Source organism: Emys orbicularis, chromosome 1, assembly GCF_028017835.1.
Source record: "Emys orbicularis isolate rEmyOrb1 chromosome 1, rEmyOrb1.hap1, whole genome shotgun sequence".
NCBI classification, from domain to species: Eukaryota; Metazoa; Chordata; order Testudines; family Emydidae; genus Emys; species Emys orbicularis.
In genome coordinates this window covers 223,635,451-223,653,238 of record NC_088683.1, presented here as the reverse complement: position 1 = coordinate 223,653,238, position 17,788 = coordinate 223,635,451, and the positions used below count along the sequence as shown (strand labels likewise).

At 39.7% G+C, this 17,788-nt stretch overlaps 1 protein-coding gene across 1 annotated transcript in view; it reads left to right on the top strand.

Moving 5' to 3' along the window:
- Nucleotides 1-17,788, top strand: part of POLA1 (DNA polymerase alpha 1, catalytic subunit) — a 329,016-nt gene that overhangs the window by 159,356 nt on the left and 151,872 nt on the right. The window contains exons 32-33 of the mRNA XM_065423293.1: nucleotides 4,537-4,711; nucleotides 17,057-17,238. Of these exons, the coding sequence (XP_065279365.1) occupies nucleotides 4,537-4,711; nucleotides 17,057-17,238 (357 nt within the window). The remainder of the gene's footprint in view (nucleotides 1-4,536; nucleotides 4,712-17,056; nucleotides 17,239-17,788) is intronic.

Below are 17,788 nucleotides of genomic sequence, written 5' to 3'. Positions count from 1 at the left end.
CAGTGCTTCTCTAAGTCAACCCCATATGACAAGAACCAGAAAAGGCGGGATCTCTTTGGGCAAAGGTCCTGTTCGCCAGCAGGTCAGCAGTTTAGGATTGTGAATTATCGAGTGGTTATGGCCAAATATAACTTTACAAATTATAACTGATTCATGGCTTTTATTGACCATTTGCCACAAGAGCATGGGGAGCAATTCCAGTCCATCATCTCAGAGGGCCAATTGGTGGCCAGAACTGCTCTTCAAGCATCCTTTAGATGCTGATGACGCTGCTGCCAGGTTCATCTCTATGGCACTGGTTATGTGCAGGGCATCGTGGCTCTATATCTCGGGATTTCCTTGAGACATACGGAACACAGTGGAAGACTTCCCCTTAGATAGTTGTAAATTCTTCTCAGAAACCACATGAGAGTCCTTGCACACTCTAAAGGACTCTAGGGCTCCTTTATGAACCCTGGGCATACATACACCTACAAATAAGAACATAAGAATGGCCATACTGGGTCAGACCAAAGGTCCATCTAGCCCAGTATCCTGTCTACAGACAGTGCCCAATGCCAGGTGCCCCAGTGGGAATGAACAGAACAGGTAATCATCAGGTGAGCCATTCCCTGTCGCTCATTCCCCGGCTTCTGGCAAACAGAGGCTAGGTACACTATCCCTGCTCATCCTGGCTAATAGCCATTGATGGACCTACTCTCCATGAACTTATCTAGTTCTGTTTTGAACCCTTTTATAGTGTTGGCCTTCACAACATCCTCTGGCGAAGAGTTCCACAGGTTGACTGTGCGTTGTGTGAAGAAATACTTCCTTTTGTTTGTTTTAAACCTGCTGCCTATTAATTTCATTTGGTGACCCCTAGTTCTTGTATTATGAGATGGAGTAAATAGCACTTCCTTATTTACTTTCTTTACACCAGTCATGATTTTATAGACCTCAATCATATCCCCTCTTAGTTGTCTCTTTTCTAAGCTGAAAAGTCCCAGTCTTATTAGTCTCTCCTCATATGGAAGCCGTTCCATACCCCTAATAATTTTTGTTGCTCTTTTCTGAACCCCTTCCAATTCCAATATATCTTTTTTGAGATGGGGTGACCACATCTGCACACAGTATTCAAGATGTGGGCCTACCATAGATTTATATAGAGGCAATATATTTTATGTCTTATTATCTATCCCTTTCTTAATTATCCCAGCATTCTGTTAGCTTTTTTGACTGCCACTGCACATTGAGTGGATGTTTTTAGAGAACTATCCACAATGACTCCCAGATCTCTTTCTTGAGTGGTAACATCTAATTTAGACCCCATCATTTTATATGTATTGTTGGGATTATGTTTTCCCATGTGCATTACTTTGCTTTTATCAACAAAATAACTTTATCAAAAAAAGGTTTAGTAGGTCACAGACCGCCCAGAGATTGTTTCCTGCTCAGTTTTCTTGGTTCCATAAATCCACTGAATCCCCCAGAAAGAGAGACAGATTTCAAAGAAAAAGGACTGCCATCTGCTCTCCATGACCACCCAGCCATCTTCAAAGCAACAGTTTTGATGGGTTGGTTGAGGGTTCAATCCATTCCACACCTTGCGATTTACATCTGCATGCATTAGCCCTGATCCCCTCCTTTTGGAGATCGCCTTGCCTATTTCCTGTATGCTTGGAGGCAGATCACTATAGACAAGTGAGTCAACATAGGGCTGTACCATCCATTTTACATCGTTCCCTCCCTTGCACCCACCTCCCTTCCTCATTCTTCTTCAGGGACCCCTCCCACAAGCTTTTATTGAGACAAGTGAACTCTCTCCTTCGATTAGGAGCAATAGAGCTGATTCCTCCTCCTCCTCATAAGGGCAAGGGATTTTACTCAGATTATTTCCTGTGCCAAAGAAGGGTGGAGACAGATCTTCGTTCTAAAACTTGTAAACAAGTTCATAACGTCTCAAAAATTCAGAATGGTGACTCTGGCAGCTATAATTCCTTCACTGGAGAAAGGGGTTTGGTTTTCGGCTCTTGACCTACAAGATGCCTATTTCCATATCCTGATACATCCATTGCACAGGCAATACTTACTGTTCACTATACGACAGGATCGTTTCCAATGCTGAGTGTTTCTGTTTGGCCTTTACTTGGCCCCCAGGGTGTTCTCAGAAGTCCTAGCAGTAATGGCTGCTTACTTCTGACAAGAAGTGATCCTAGTCTTCCTGTACCTCGACGACTGGCTACCCCAGGACTGTTCCTACAAAGTAGTGCTGTCATCTACCCAGACTTTGGTCTGTTTCAGAAGTTAGGTCTGCAGCTGAATATTAAAAAGTCCACATTCTTGTAGAGGAGATATAATTTATAGGGGCATATTTGGACTCATTAATAGCTTTAGCGTACCTTCCCTTAGACAGGTTCGTAACCTTATCAGATCTGGTACAGAAAGTTCAGGGGAGCCCTTCTTCTTAGCGTATGCGCAACATGCCTCAGGAATCACAATAAGGAACTGTTTTCAGCTCTTTGGTCACAAAACTGCCATGTGTCCTATCATGCAAGGTTATGTCTCTATCACTTCCAGAGTTGGCTCAGAAAGATCTGTTCTCCAGTCAGATACCTTGGACAGAAGGTGACAGTTCCTCTACAAGTGAGGAACTCCTTAGACTGGTGGAAGAGTCAACTCAATGTCGGTGCAAACGTTCTTTTTTGTCGCCCAGCCCCAACAGTGACTTTAACAACAGAGATGCATCGCTGTTGGGATGGGGAGCCCACCTCAATATCTTCACAACTAGGAGAGATGGACAACTCAAGAAACCAGTCTTCACACGAATGTGTTGGAGCTCAGGATTGTCAGGAACACTTGCTTTCATTTCCTACTCCTAATCAGGGGCAAATCAATCAGGGTCATGGCAGACAATGGATCCTGCCTGTTCTATATCAATAATTCCTGTGTGCTGAAGCCATGAAACTATGGAATTGGTGCATGGCTCATCAGATCCAAATTTCAGCAGTCTACCTCCCAGGTATTCAGCACACTGCAGCTGCTGTTCTCAGCAGATACGTCTCACAGGATTACAAATGGGAGCTAGACACCCACGTTCTCCACAGCATATTCCAAAGATGGGGACTGCTAGAAGTGATCTCTTTGCCATCTCCAGGAACAGGAAGTATCCTGTTTTCTGATCAAGAGGGGTCTGGGCCACTACTCTTTCTTCTATCTTGGAAGAAGAGACTGTTCTATGCATTTCCTCCAATGCCACTGATACTAAGGGTAATGAACAAGATCAGACAAAACAAAGTCAGAGTTACCGTTATAGTGTTGACCTGACTGAGACCAGCTTGGTACCCTTACCTGCTTCACTTCTGTGTCCAACTGCTGTTCATGTTCCTGACCATTCCTCATCTCCTTTCACAGGATGAGAGTTGTGTGCTTCATCCCAACATAGTAGCTGTCTGCCTTGGGGCATGGCTCCTTGATGGATTACGGGGTTAGAATCCAGTTTTTTCTTGGAACTCAAGATTTTTCTCTACCCTCCCACCAGCCCCATTTTCAACCTGCATTTTAGCCTCTGATTCCAACTTGTTTCAGCCTCTGTTTTCAATTTTTTTCTGTTTAAGAAAGGCTCCTTGTGCTCTCTGGAACTCCAGAATGGCGCTCTTGACAAGAAGGATTGCAAAGAATTTCTTACCCTGCTCAACCCTTTTGGGTTGATCACACTGTCTCTGTGGTGCTATTTATCTATGCATTGGTGTCTGACAGTTTCTTCTCCATCAACCCATTTTTATTCCTGTCTATGTAGAACCTACAATAAACTTCTTAGCAAAATAGATTCAGTCTTGCTCTCTTAATTCCTCCTTCCATTCTTCCACTTAGTGTTTTGTCTGTTCTTTGATGATGCACCACTGATTATTTTAGCACATTAATGTAAGGCTGTGGTTTGGTATCTGCTTGTTACAATAGATTATTTGATTCTAAGGCCAGAAGGGACCATTGTGATCATCTAATCTGACCTCCTGTGTAACACAGGTCATGAATTACTTCCTGTTTGAACATGAACATATCTTTTAGAAAAATAATCCAATCTGATTAAAAAATTTCCAGTGATGGAGAATCCACCACAACGCTTAGGAAGCTGCTCTAACGATTACTGTAATGTGATAATGCTGATTTAATATAAGGTGATCCCAAAATGTTTGCCCTCTGCATACTTTTAACTGGGCTTATGGTAACAGTATATTTTCATTGTGCATTTCTGAATTGACAGATAGGACTGTTTACTCTGTCTACTATTACTGATTTGCACACACAAGCTGTAATAATACAAGTTGGATTTATGTTCTTGAATTTACTAGCTAATGCCAGCAACAAAAGTGTAACCTGTTTCTTCAGATTTCTTGAATTTGTATAGGATATGTAATAAAATAGCTGAAGGAAGGAATCCATGGTACCCTTTTTTAAAAAACATAGTTTTATAATGCTGAAACGTCTAACCCCAACTCCAACCCACATATGACTGACTTTTTTTCTCTTGGTTTGTTTTGTGTGTGTCCCCTTTCTTAGGATGGGTCAAATCTGAGTGCCAGCCAGAGAGCGTATGCTCCAGAACAGCTGCAAAAACAAGAAAATCTTACTGTTGATACTCAGTACTATCTGTCACAACAGATTCACCCCGTAGTGGCTCGAATCTGTGAGCCCATAGATGGAATTGACTCTGTTCTCATTGCAACATGGTTAGGTAAGTATCTAAAACTCACTTTATCCAGAGAGCATCAAGAGGCAGAGTGAGCAGAATTAATGCACATCATTTCTTAGCAGAAGCACATTAGGGAATCTGTTCTTCAGGTCAGTCTGTGTTGGGGAGAGACTAGTTAGGGTATGTCTACACTGCAGCTAGAAATGAACTTCCCAGCCTGGGTAGACAGACTCATGCTAGCTCTCTAAAAATAACAGTGTGGGCATTGCTACACGCGTGGCAACTTCAGCTAGCCACCCAAACTCAAACCCAGGGCTTTGGGCAGGCTTGGACTTGGGCAGCTAAACGAAATTGCTGCCTATGATGCTGCAGCGTTTGTTAGCTCTGCTTGAATTAGCATGAGTCTGTCTACCCAGGCTGGGAGGCACGCTTTCAGCTGCAGCGTGGTCGTATTCTTATACTTTGTATGACCTAGATAGTGCAGCAGTGTGGATTAGTTGTATGCTTAGTCACATGAGTAGTCCTATTGACTTGAGTGAAGTTACTCATATGAGTAAGTGCTCATCTGTATGAGTAAGGGTTGTAAAATCTAACTCTGTCTGACACCCTTTAGTTTTTATAAATGTCAGCACTGTTGTTTCTTAGCAATTTAAGAAAATCTTGTGAAAACATACTACACAGTTACAGACTATGTGCTCTTTGGCATCTGTCCAGGAAAAAAGAAACTTGCATCTCTGTTAATACCTTTTCATTAAAGATTAAAGATATATCTTTTCAGAAATATGGCAATAAAGACCTTTTTCCTAGGCAGGCGGCTCTAGTAAGCCATAGTAATGGGTCCTGCCTTCCTTGTGTGTCAGGCAAGTGGAAAAATCAAGAGAGAGACGATTACTGCTGCAGGTGCACACAGATTCACCCATTTTCACTCAGCCTGAGAGAGGTGCAGGTGCCTGAGCTTTTCTTAGAAGAACTTTTTTTTTCTTTAGATGATGGCAGAAAAAACAGTAAAACTTTTCCTAACCCACACAGAAAGGGCACCTCCACAGCTCCCTATTCAGAGGAAAAGTTCATTGTTTAGTAAGTTACTTGTAAATCTTCTCCAACAAAGGGTTTATTTTCTAACTCTTTTATAGAAAATATGACATGAATATGCATATACGTCATTTTTCATTTTATTTCCTCCCCAAAGGTAATTAATTGGCCGAGCTGATGGAGGTCTTACATTCAACTTGACAGCATTTCTGTGTCTGTCTGTCATTGCATATGTAATGGGAAACCTTTAGAACACTGCATCCAATCAATAGAGCTCTGCAAATCTGCGGATATCCACTTCATATCCCTGGGCCATGTTTGCGGATCACAGATCAGATGCAGATACAAATTTCGTATCCATGCCAGGCTCTACTAATCTATTCTAAAATATCAGGGAGTATTCTAGGCATCAGTACCTTGATTTTGGAGAAAATTGGAAAATAGGAGAGACAGGAAGCCCCTGCCAGCTGTTTACAACAGCCACAGCTTCGAGCACCTCTGCAGTTGTCTAGATCAAACTGGTTGATGGCCCCATTAGCACCTTCCAGCATAGCAATGATCCTATCTTATCTCTGCCCATCCTCCCAATAGAGTTTTACATGTTGACACTCTGAATGTAACTGAGAGCTGAATTTGCCCTCACAGACAGAAAGAAGAATAATGTTGGAGGAGTGGGGTGGAGGAAGAATGGGGGAGAAAGGAATGGGAGCATGCACACAGCCCCTGGCATGGGGAGAGGGAAGAATGGGGCACAAAGAACCGCAGGTGAGGGAAAGATTGGGAAGTCCTGGTATGGGGGAAAGAGGAAGGAGAGGCAGGGGGAAGACAGAGCCCCCCTGCATGGGGAAGGGTGTGATGAAGGTTTTCTTAGTCCCTGCCATGGGGGGGGGGAGGGGAGGGATAGCTCAGTGGTTTGAGCATTGGCCTGCTAAACCCAGGGTTGTGAGTTCAATCCTTGAGGGGGCCATTTAGGGATCTGGGGCAAATATCTGTCTGGGGATTGGTCCTGCTTTGAGCAGGGGGTTGGACTATATGACCTCCTGAGGTCCCTTCCAACCCTGATATTCTATGGTTCTATGAATGTATGACCCTTCTATGGGGGAGGTACACAGAACCCCTGCTGAGGGGTTTGGACATTAGGGGATGCACTGAAACTTTGCTTAGAGGAGATTGGGGATGTTGGTGTGGGGGGAAGGGGAATGGAAAGGGGCCCAGAACCCCAGGTCAGGAGGTTGGGGGTACCTGATATGGGGTGATAGAGGGCACACAGAGCTTCTGCTATGGGAAATAAGGGGGACATTAGTGGAAGTGGGGATGGGGGTGCACAGAGGGCTATTGATATGAGGAGAGGGAAATGGGGGACCCTGGTATGGGAGGAGGGAGAAATGGGAGCACACAGAACCCCTTTCAGGGATGATTGGGAGGAGTTTCAGGAAGTCCCTGAAAAAGGGGGATGGGAGGATGGCACACGAGCTTGTGGGCAGGAATGGAGGGATGTAAGGATCACTTCATATGTGCAGTAAGCTTGCCCTACGTAAGCTATGAAGCATGCGATCCTCAAGTAAATAGTTATGAGCTCCCTAATGAGAAGAGAGAAATCTGGAGCTCCCTTACCAGGATCACTTCCCTCACTGAAGGGTGTTCTAAAAAATCATATGCTCCCTTGGAAGAGGTAGCTTCTTTATCAGATCAGGAAGGAAGATGGAAACAGTGTTAAAATAGATGTTTTATTCAGGGATCTATGGCTTGGAGGAAGTTGGAACTCTTAATGTTTTGCTAAGAGATATTGACAAGGTTCCATCCTCCCATAATAGAATGTTAAAAAGTTTAAAAGGAAATTGGATTGTACCATTTTAACTATTAACTTTCAAGCTGGTGCTATAGAATCATAGAACCATAGAATCGTAGGACTGGAAGGGACCTCAATAGGTCATCTAGTGCAGTCCTGCCTTGATTGCAGGGGACTGAAGTATTATCTAGACCAGTGGTCCTCAACGTGGTGCCCGCGGGCGCCATGGCACCCGCCGGGGTATTTATGTGCGCCCGCCTAGTGCCCAGTAGGGGAGAGAAGCCGCGGCCCCGCACCTGACGGGGACAGATAACTCAGGCTGCGGGCGCGGTGTTTTCTGTTCCCGGCAGGCGCGGGGCCTGCCTAGTGCCCAGCAGGGGAGAAAAGCCGGGGCCCCACGCCTGCTGGGGACAGAGTACTCCGGGGCCGCGGGCCCCGGTGTTCTCTGTCCTCGCGGCTTCTGTCTGGATTCATATATTATGTAATATTAAGTATGATGTTTTTCGTATTATTTAATGTACAAATACAAAATAAGCCTTGAAAAATTGTTGGCGCCCGCCACACTCTTCTGAAAACATGAATGTGCAACTGGCCACAAAAAGGTTGGGGACCACTGATCTAGACCATCTCTGACAGGTGTCTAACCTGCTCTTAAAAATCTCTAGTGATGGAGATTCCACAACCTCCCTAGGCAATTTATTCCAGTGCTTACCTACCCTTACAGTTAGGAAGTTTTTCCTGATGTCCAACCTAAACTGCCCTTGCTGCAATTTAAGCCCATTGCTTCTTGTCCTATCCTCAGAGGTTAAGGAGAACAATTTTTCTCCCTCCTCCTTGTGACAACCTTTTATGTACTTGAAAACTGTCAGCATATCCCCTCTCAGTCTTCTCTTCTCCAAACTAAACAAACCCAATTTTTTCAATCTTCCCTCATAGGTCATGTTTTCTAGACCTATAATAACTGTGAACTTTCTCCAATTTGTCCACATTTTTCCTGAAATGCGGCCCCCAGAACTGGACACAATACTCCAGTTGAGCAGAAGAATTACTTCTCGTGTATTGCTTACAACACTCCCGTTAATACATCCCAGAACGATGTTTGCTTTTTTTTGCAACAGTGTTACACTGTTGACTCATATTTAGCTTATGATCCACTATGACCCCCAGATCCCTTTCTTCAGAACTCCTTCCTAGGCAGTCATTTCCCATTTTGTATCTGTTCCTTCCTAAGTGGATTTGCATTTGTCCTTATTGAATTTCATCCTGTTTGCTTCAGACCTTTCTCCAGTTTGTCCAGATCATTTTGACTTAAAATCCTATCCTCCAAAGCACTTGCAACCTCTCCCAACCCCATCGTCCACAAACTTTATAAGTGTACTCTCTATGCCATTATTTAAATCCTTGATTAAGATTCTTCACACAATGTAGTCAACCTGTAGAACTCTTTGCCAGAGGATGTTGTGAAGGCCAAGACTATAACAGGGTTAAAAAAAGAACTAGATAAATTCACAGAATATAGATCCATCAATGGCTATTAGCCAGGATGGGCAGAGGTTGTGTCCCTAGCCTCTGTTTGCCAGAAACTGGGAATGGGTGACGGGGATGGATCACTTGATGATTACTTATGTTCATTTCCTCTGGGGCACCTGGTATTGGCCACCATCGGAAGACAGGATACTGGGCTAGATGGACCTTTGGTATGACCCAGTATGGCCATTCTTATGTTCTTATATTGAATAGAATCAGACTCAGAACTGATCCCTGTAGGATCCCACTTGATATGCCCTTCCAGCTTGACTGTGAACCACTGATGATTACTCTCTGGGAATGGTTTTCCAACTAGTTATGTACCCACCTTATTGTAGTTGCATCTAGGTTGTATTTCTTTAGTTTGTTTGAGAAGGTCATGCAAGACAGTATCAAAAGCCTTACTAAAGTCAAGATATACCACATCAACTGCTTCACCCTTATCCACAAGGCTTGTTACCCTGTAAAAAAATGCTGTTTGGTTGCTTTGACATGATCTGTTCTTGATAAGTCCATGCTGACTGTTACTTATCACCGTACTATCTTCTAGGTGTTTGCAAATTGATTGCTTTATTATTTGCTCCATTATCTTTCCGGATACTGAAGTTAAGTTGATTTGTCTGTAATTCCTGGGTTGTCCTTATTTCTCTTTTTATAGATTGGCACTATATTTTTCCCTTTTCTCGTCCTCTGTAATCTTTCCCATCTTCCATGACTTTTCAAAGATAATCACTAATGGATCACTAATCATTATGTCTGTGTCCAGTGGAGTGCTGACTTGCAAGAACGCTGACTTTGCATATGAGTTTCAGAACAATCAAAAGAAAAGTCAAATCCTACAGTTCAGAGGCAGTGGACATTTTGGTAATGGCCTAGATAGAGCAGTTGAAGATTTAATCTTGTATTATCCGGAGGCAGAGAAAGACAAAAAAGATTCCTGAGTTATATCCATCTGTTTTCAAAAGCCAAAAAAATTCTTCAGAAGATTATGCTAGCCTTATAGGTATAGGACCGGATTTTCAAAAGTATTCAGTACCCACAATTGGGGCTCAAAAGAGCTTAGTTTCCGTTTAAGCACTCCAAAATGTAATGGCAAGATTTTAAAAACTGTTCAACGCTCTGTAGATTCTATTGTTTCCAACTGCATAAACTGCATTTTGCAGCGCGATTCAAGATGGAATTTTTTTTTTGGTGTATAATATTTGTACAGCAGAGATGATGGTTTTTTTGGGTTTTTTTTAGGCATCTGTAGCTCTGCAAGACTGATCATCCATATACCTATTGCAGCATCTTGTAAGATTAACAACCAAATACGTTCAGTTTGATATCTCCATGCCCGTGAAGTTTCCTTATTTTGGCAGCATTTTATCAGGAATGTTCTCTAGCATGTAAACTGTATTGGGTGGTAGAAACCAAGTCTTTTTTCCAGAGACCCACATTAAAAATAAAAATATTATTCTCACATAGTTGATCAGAGTTCTATCATAAATCTTTGAGTGATCTAGAAACATTTCAGGCTCTAATTAGTTATTCTGGGATCGTTCTGCAATTCAGGGGCAGTGGACATTTTGGTAATGGCCTAGGTAGAGCAGTTGAAGATTTAATCTTGTATTATCCTGAGGCACTGGATAGTGGCCTACATATATTTGTCTCCGGAATGCAGCAGAAATTTGTTTTTATAGTGGCTAGAATGTTGTCTTCAGCCTCATCAGGTAACCAAACAAATCATTTGATTCTTTAATGTCTTCTTGTTTTTACTTAGGCTATGTTTACACTAGGCAACTGTGCTGCTGCTGTTAGACGCTTATTACAGTGACAGAAGGGGTTCTTCCTTCACTGTAGTAAATCCACCTCTCTAAGAGGTGGTAACTAGGTTTATGGAACAATTTGTCTATTGACCTAGTAATGTCTACCCTGGAGCTTAGGTTGGCTTAACTACATCGCAGAAGGTGTGAAATTTTTCACAGCACAGAGCAGTATAGTTAAACTGACCTAAATTTGTAGTATAGACCAGCCCTATATGTCTTAGTCTCTGTTACACAGGAAATCCTGGCTTTCTGTCTTCTTGCAGTGGATCCAAGAACATTTCTTTCTGAAGAAGAAACCCTCCGTTCTGGATAATTTTAGGAAAATATTGTGTCTGATGGATTAAACTTTGCTTATCTTTTCAAACAGTTGGATCTGAATTGAGCCACTTTAGTGAGAAATGTCATGTGAACCAGATGTCTTTGCAGAGCAAGTGATCAAAGAGCCAGAAACAACTTCAGATCTCCTATTTTACAGAATTGGGTCGTTCTCCATTTAGCGAATGCTGCAGTGATGGCTCACCTCACTAGTCATGGCAGATGAAGTATAGCCCTGCTCAGGGAAACATTGCTTATCTTGAAATGAGCAGAAAAGATTTTCTGTGATGTTAAAGCACTCCACATACTATGCTGGTGATTTCAGCCTCAGAGCAGACTAGTTCAGCCACTCTACTTTAAATGCTGGAGAATGGAACCTCAGTCCACAAGTATTACACCAGATTTGCAGAATGTAGATAACTCTAAATAACAGATATGTTTGCTTATAAGTTCCATCTGTAAGTTCTCTATCTTTGGACTTGGGGTGGGGGGAAGAGGAATCTGTCTAGTCTTAGGGATGTATAGATTTACTGTCCCTGAAAATCACAGCAAACTCTATATGTTCCTTCCTTTTTCCTTTCATTATTCCGAAGGTCCTGAGAAAGTATCCGTGGCCAAATTAAACTGATTTCCACAGCCCCAGTGTGGCTCTGAATAAATTGGTATGCAGACCTGACCCTATTGTCCATCACCCAGTTCCATTACATCCTCACAAAAGCAACCTATTGTCTCTCTAGCACCCATCTCAGGAGCCTATCCAAAAGGGTTATGATTTGTGGTACCTTGATTCTGAAGTGCTATGCAATGTCAATATCCTTCTTGAGTCTGAGGAAATTAACGGAAGATAGATTGCTGAAGAACCTTCTCCAGAAGACAATGAGTATCTCCTTTTTGGTGCGAACTATCTGACTTCTTTAGCTTTCTCCAATGCAACCTAGAGCAAGATCTGTCTCAAGTACCATTTTCAAAAGGTCAACATTCTCAAATTTATTTCTGTCCTAGGAACTACTGAGTGTTTCTCTCATCCCTTAGTAAGGTGTTTTCTAAAAGCGGCCAAGCAACTGAGACACAAATTCTGTGGAGTTCACTCCTCCTTTGAAACTTACTGGTGTTTAAAAGCCTGAGTGAATTACTGAAGCTGTTTGCTGCATAAAAGAGAAATTTCCCCATGTCTGTATAATTGATTTCCATGAGAAATTCTAGTGGTCCATAGGCTTATGCAGATACTGGTGTTCTTTATTTGACATGCTAGCAGTTTTGCAGCATGTTAATTTAGGAAAGTTGCTTTTCTAGTTCCTGTTTAGTTTAGTAATGGTGACTACTTTTTTCAGGAGATTATTTTTTCTTCTGGTAATCGCTGCCTGTCTTATTTGTTCTGAGGAGAACCCATTCGTATGGGCTACCAAATGTAATTTTATAGAAACCCATTTTAAAGGTAGGACAAAGTTCAAAAAATGTTCTATAGGAATTACCAAAGCAAATTCCTTTTATTTATTTTACAGCTCCCCAAACTGTGCTACACTCTTCACTGTACATATAAATTGTATGTGGCTCTTTCCCCCAGAGAATTTACAGTCTATTTTGTCATATTATACAATGAAGGGAAACCACATCTGTGGGTTTGAGTAGGAGGGAGAGGAAAGACAAAGCAATATGATTATATTTCCTAACCACCACATCCATGAATTGATCAGTTTTAATTTTAATAAATCTTGGTCATTCAAGATTTATTAAAAAAAATAAAATAACAAAACTGCTCAGCTGTGCTATTCACATACTTTGCTGAGCAACCTTGTATTCCACAATATCTTAACTGGAGATCAGATAAAGTGCGTGAGTTAACAGCCCCTTATTTAAATCTCTGGGTGCTGTGAATTCGGTATCAACTATATAATTCCTTTGTATGGTATTGATGGTCAGAATTTGTTAACAAGGTGCAGGCCCTTGCTTGAAGTGTGATTTAGGGGAGACCATGAGGGTTCTTTTTTGGAGAGCAAGCATGGGGTCTCTTTTTTGTGTGTGTTTTTTTAAAATTACAAACATGTGCTTAGTGTGTGATAAGTACATTTAAAAAAAAAAGAGAGAGAGATAAAGTAAAGCATTATTGTTTGAGAATAGTCCTGCTCTGGCATGGAAATGAACTGGACTAAATTGATGTGTTCTATCTCTAGCCGCTAATTCTATAAACCTTGTTTATAGTAGTAATACTTATATTTTCATTTTTTTCTTTACAAGATCAAAGTTTAATCACTCCAGTGTTTTGATTATATATAGGTTTTCCTTTTAGGATGTCTATTCAGTCAAACAAATTATTTAACTTAGAAGTATAGTAAGATCCCCATTATCTAAATTTAAGCAACGTTGGTAAGGTTATTTGGGCATTTGTATAATGGAGCGTTACTGGTAAAGAAGTCTTTAGGTAGGGGAATTCTTTGCAGTGCATGATATTGAGGCTTTAGATAATCAGAATCTTTCCGTACCTTCAGTATGTATGGAGTTGGGTGCTGAAGTACATTTCCACTTACGTGACGTGATTCTAAAAGAAATTCACACCCTTAGTCTCTAGGTGGCAGCACCAGATACTATTTTGCATCTGAAGAAGTGAGGTTCTTATCCACGAAAGCTTATGCTCCCAATACTTCTGTTAGTCTTAAAGGTGCCACAGGACCCTCTGTTGCTATTTTCCTTTTGTTTCACAAAACCTCTAATGAGCAAAGGTATAAGTATATAAACTTTTCTGTTTGCATAGCTTCCAAAAAACGCTGATTTTAAGACTAATCTCAATTTTTTAAAGATAATAATAATTTTAGGTAGTCTACAGAAATCAGTTAATCTGTTACCCTATCTCCCATAGTTGCCCTAAAAACTGACACTCCTTATGACTTCTGCTTTGTTTATGCTCACCACTTTAGTCTTTGGAGGAAAAAGCAGCCCTCTTTCCCCCCCCCCTCCCCCAAGTCACCTACAAAAGTTTTAACTTCAAATTATTTTAGTAACCAAACCAAAATAGTATAAACTGTGATCATTCATTTAGTATTTTAAAACAACAATTACAACTTCAATGGCAACGTCCAGACCTTTCTTTTCTTGTATATTTCTGTCATACAAAGGCAAATCTCTTTGGTTTATCTTCACCATTACTTAAATTCTGAAGGATTTTTTTTTAAATCACGAATACATCCTCTCCATTTTTTAAGGCTAAAAAACTGACCTGTAGTCCAGAGCCTTTAATGATAGTAAAGTGTTCAGTATGAAACTAAATCTGAAATAATTGGCAAAATCATATGGGTTTGCCAATGTCATGGAAAGATAAGAGTCAAAAGCAGAAGTTTATTGCTTACAACTCTTGGGGCCTTCTTTTTAAAAAAATGTATTACAAAGGGAAGAGGAGCAGTTTTTCCATTCTTTAAATATTCCATGCTGTGGTTTTGTTTACCAAAATAGGGCATTCTGCCTTGCTGTGGAGGCTGCAACTTGGTGTTCTGAAATGGATTAAGTAACCAAGTAACAATCCATGAAAGGAAATAATAGATAATATAGGACCCAATTCAGCAAGAAAATCAATTAATGTAGGCATGTTTTTTAAGCACCTGATGAGTCCCATTGATTCAGTGGGACTATTCACATGGATTAAGTAAGGTATACTTTGCTGAATCATCACCATGATTCTTCTGTTGTTTTCCCCAATCAAAATAGCTAGTCAAATGATAAAGATTTTTTTAAAGAAGTAGAAGAAGATTACCTATTTGTTTGAATTTTTACCCATGTGTCTCTACCTACCCCGTCCCGCCATTTTTCACAACCTGAAAGTTGGAAAATCAGAGTTTAACTAAAGTCTGTGGACTTCCTCAGAAAGGGCAAAGTATGATATCCCTTCTTTAATTTGTATTTAGTGAAAGGGATTATCTAAGTGTAGTAAAAGATCCTTTGAGGAAGAATTAAAGATACATTTGTAATTGGAATTTACTGCTATTTCTACATTAAAGTAGCCATCATTACCTTTTACTCCATTTCTACATTTCCAACAAAGAGAGAGCGTTCATATTGTACACATGTCCTTGCACTCATCGTTATTGTCTTAGACCTCAGATAGCCCACCTTTTGTTTTTCCCTCTGAGAATCTGACGTATAAAGAAAATGTTGAGGAGGAGGAGGAGAAATTTTAAATAAAACTTTTATCTACTACTTGTCTTGCAGAACATTTGTCTTTTTCAAAGCATACAAATGAGCTTATTTTTAAAAAAACATGCTGTCTCTCTTAAGGGACCCTGTGTACCATGGAGTGTGTGACAGTTGCTATTAGAAATGTTCTTTTATTTCTAATGACCTGTAAAAATCTATACTAAGTTTAAAAATCTAATTTGGTATGATGTTAGCCTTTATTCATGTTAATTGCCTTTGTGTAAAAAAATAAATATATATATATATATAAAAATAGGAAATGCTTAAAACGCTGGTCTGGGATAAGTTTTTAATTGAAATTAAATAGGTTAAATTGGTATTTTGTTTGCAATACACTTCTTTCTCTTGCTTAAATCTGACCCATTTATTAGTTATAGAAAAAAATAGTGTAATGATTAAAAAATTAGTTGTAGATTTTTTTATTTTGTGATAAATTTTTAAATGGTGTTATCATACAAGTTTAATTTAATTCAGTTTTGTGCCAAGGTGAGTTCTTTGGGTCTATAAGTATTATTTCTTTTCACTTGGTAAGACAAAGACTTCAGTCTTATATAGAAGTGGAGCTGGATGCTCATCCTTTTCCAACTTCCTTAAAATCATTGCTAAATTGTTGCATTTCACACTTACTTAAATAATGTGAGATGACACATTTTACTTCCTTACTTCGCTTAATTTTCTTAAACTTTCAGTTTATTCTGAAAATATTCCTTTTTAGAAATGTTTTATAAGGCCTTTTTCTTTTATAATAAAGTAAGCCATTGTTCCTGAACATTTTGTCATATGTCCGTATTAGAATATAAATTTTGATGGACATTTATCTAGGTTGTCTTTACCTGGGTTAAAAATAAGTTGCAGATCAAGTAACTAGTCCTTTTTATTTAATTAAAAAAAAAAAAAAAAGAGTTAAACACGCTGCTAAAAACATGTCAGGAAATGTGAAATTCATCAGCTTTACTTTGACCCTCAGATAACTAGGGGAAATGAACTTTGTGCTTGTGTTGGGTTTTTTTTCTTTTTATTGAGTCAGTATTTTTAGGATTTTTTTTATATATATTTATTTGTTTAAATTCTTGTGTTCTGGCAACCAAAAATAAATCATTTTGTCTCCAACACTGCCTTTTTAAATGCTGCTCCTGAATTTTAACCACTGCATTAGATTGAAACCTACATGCTGTTAACCACTGAGCCAAAATGAAATCGACCACTGCATTGAAATCAGAGTTGGCAGTTGTATACGGACTTGAAGGAGTTGGTAATAGCAGTGCACCCGTGTTTCTTTAATGGGGTTTTTATTCTCTGTTTTCAGTTTTAATGGTCCCATTTTGATTTAAAGACTGTTTCTTAATAATGATGCACATTTTATTGAAATATTTTCAGTGTAACTTAAAAAGAAAATAACAATAAAACCATCCTCTAGGAGTGGTTTCCTCAGAAACAAAATGTTCTGTTGCATACTCCCATGATGGATAATGCAGTGTGCTTCTTTTATTTATAAAGCAATCTTGTATAAAAAGATAAGAGATTTCTTCGTGTTACATGAACCTTATCTTAGGTTAAACATTGTAAAATGTATTTATATTTTTTAAAGCAATCTTTTCCTGAGGATAGATTTTTACTTTCTGAATTTACATTTTTGTGACCCATTTTGTAGCTGTTGTACCAAATCTAAGGGGAAAAAACTGACCTAGCTGAATTGCTTACTTTGGTCTTGGAATTTTTATTTCTTATTAATAGGACTGGATCCCTCCCAATTCAAAGTCCATCACCATTACCATAAAGATGAGGAGAATGATGCCTTGCTTGGTGGCCCAGCTCAGCTCACTGATGACGAGAAATATAGGGATTGTGAAAGATTCAAGTTTTCCTGTCCGAGATGTGGAACAGAGAACATTTATGACAATGTCTTTGATGGTTCGGTTAGTTTTTGTTCTTTTTGTTTCCATGTAGGTTTGAAAAAAAGGCTTCCTGTAGAAAAAGGAGCTTTTCAAACAAGGTTCATTGGAATTTGGACTGGGGAAAGACACTGTTTTGGTTCTGTTATTGATAACTTTGGATCAGAGATTGTCAGTGCTGAATCCTGTTCCATTCACACATTTCGGCATTGTACTCTGGAAGCATTTGTCAGATTAATGAAGTCAAATGGTGCATCTGCTTTGGTTTACAAATAGAAGTTAGTGTAATTTTTTTATATTTAATATTTATCTTAACTTTGTAACTTGCAATTTTCTATTTAATGAAGCCTGTTTGTAGCAGTAACATTTTCTTATCCTAAATCATATTAATTGGAACATAGTGTTTTTGAAAATCAGTGTTTTTCTTTTTACATCTCACTTCCCTTCTTGACAGAAAGGTACTTCTGCGCTATCTTTCCTGCTGTCTTTGTATATCAGACATAAAAAGTCATAGGGGATGCATTCCTGTCAAGAAGTACTGCCAAAAAATGTATCTCTGACCTTGGCTCAGAAC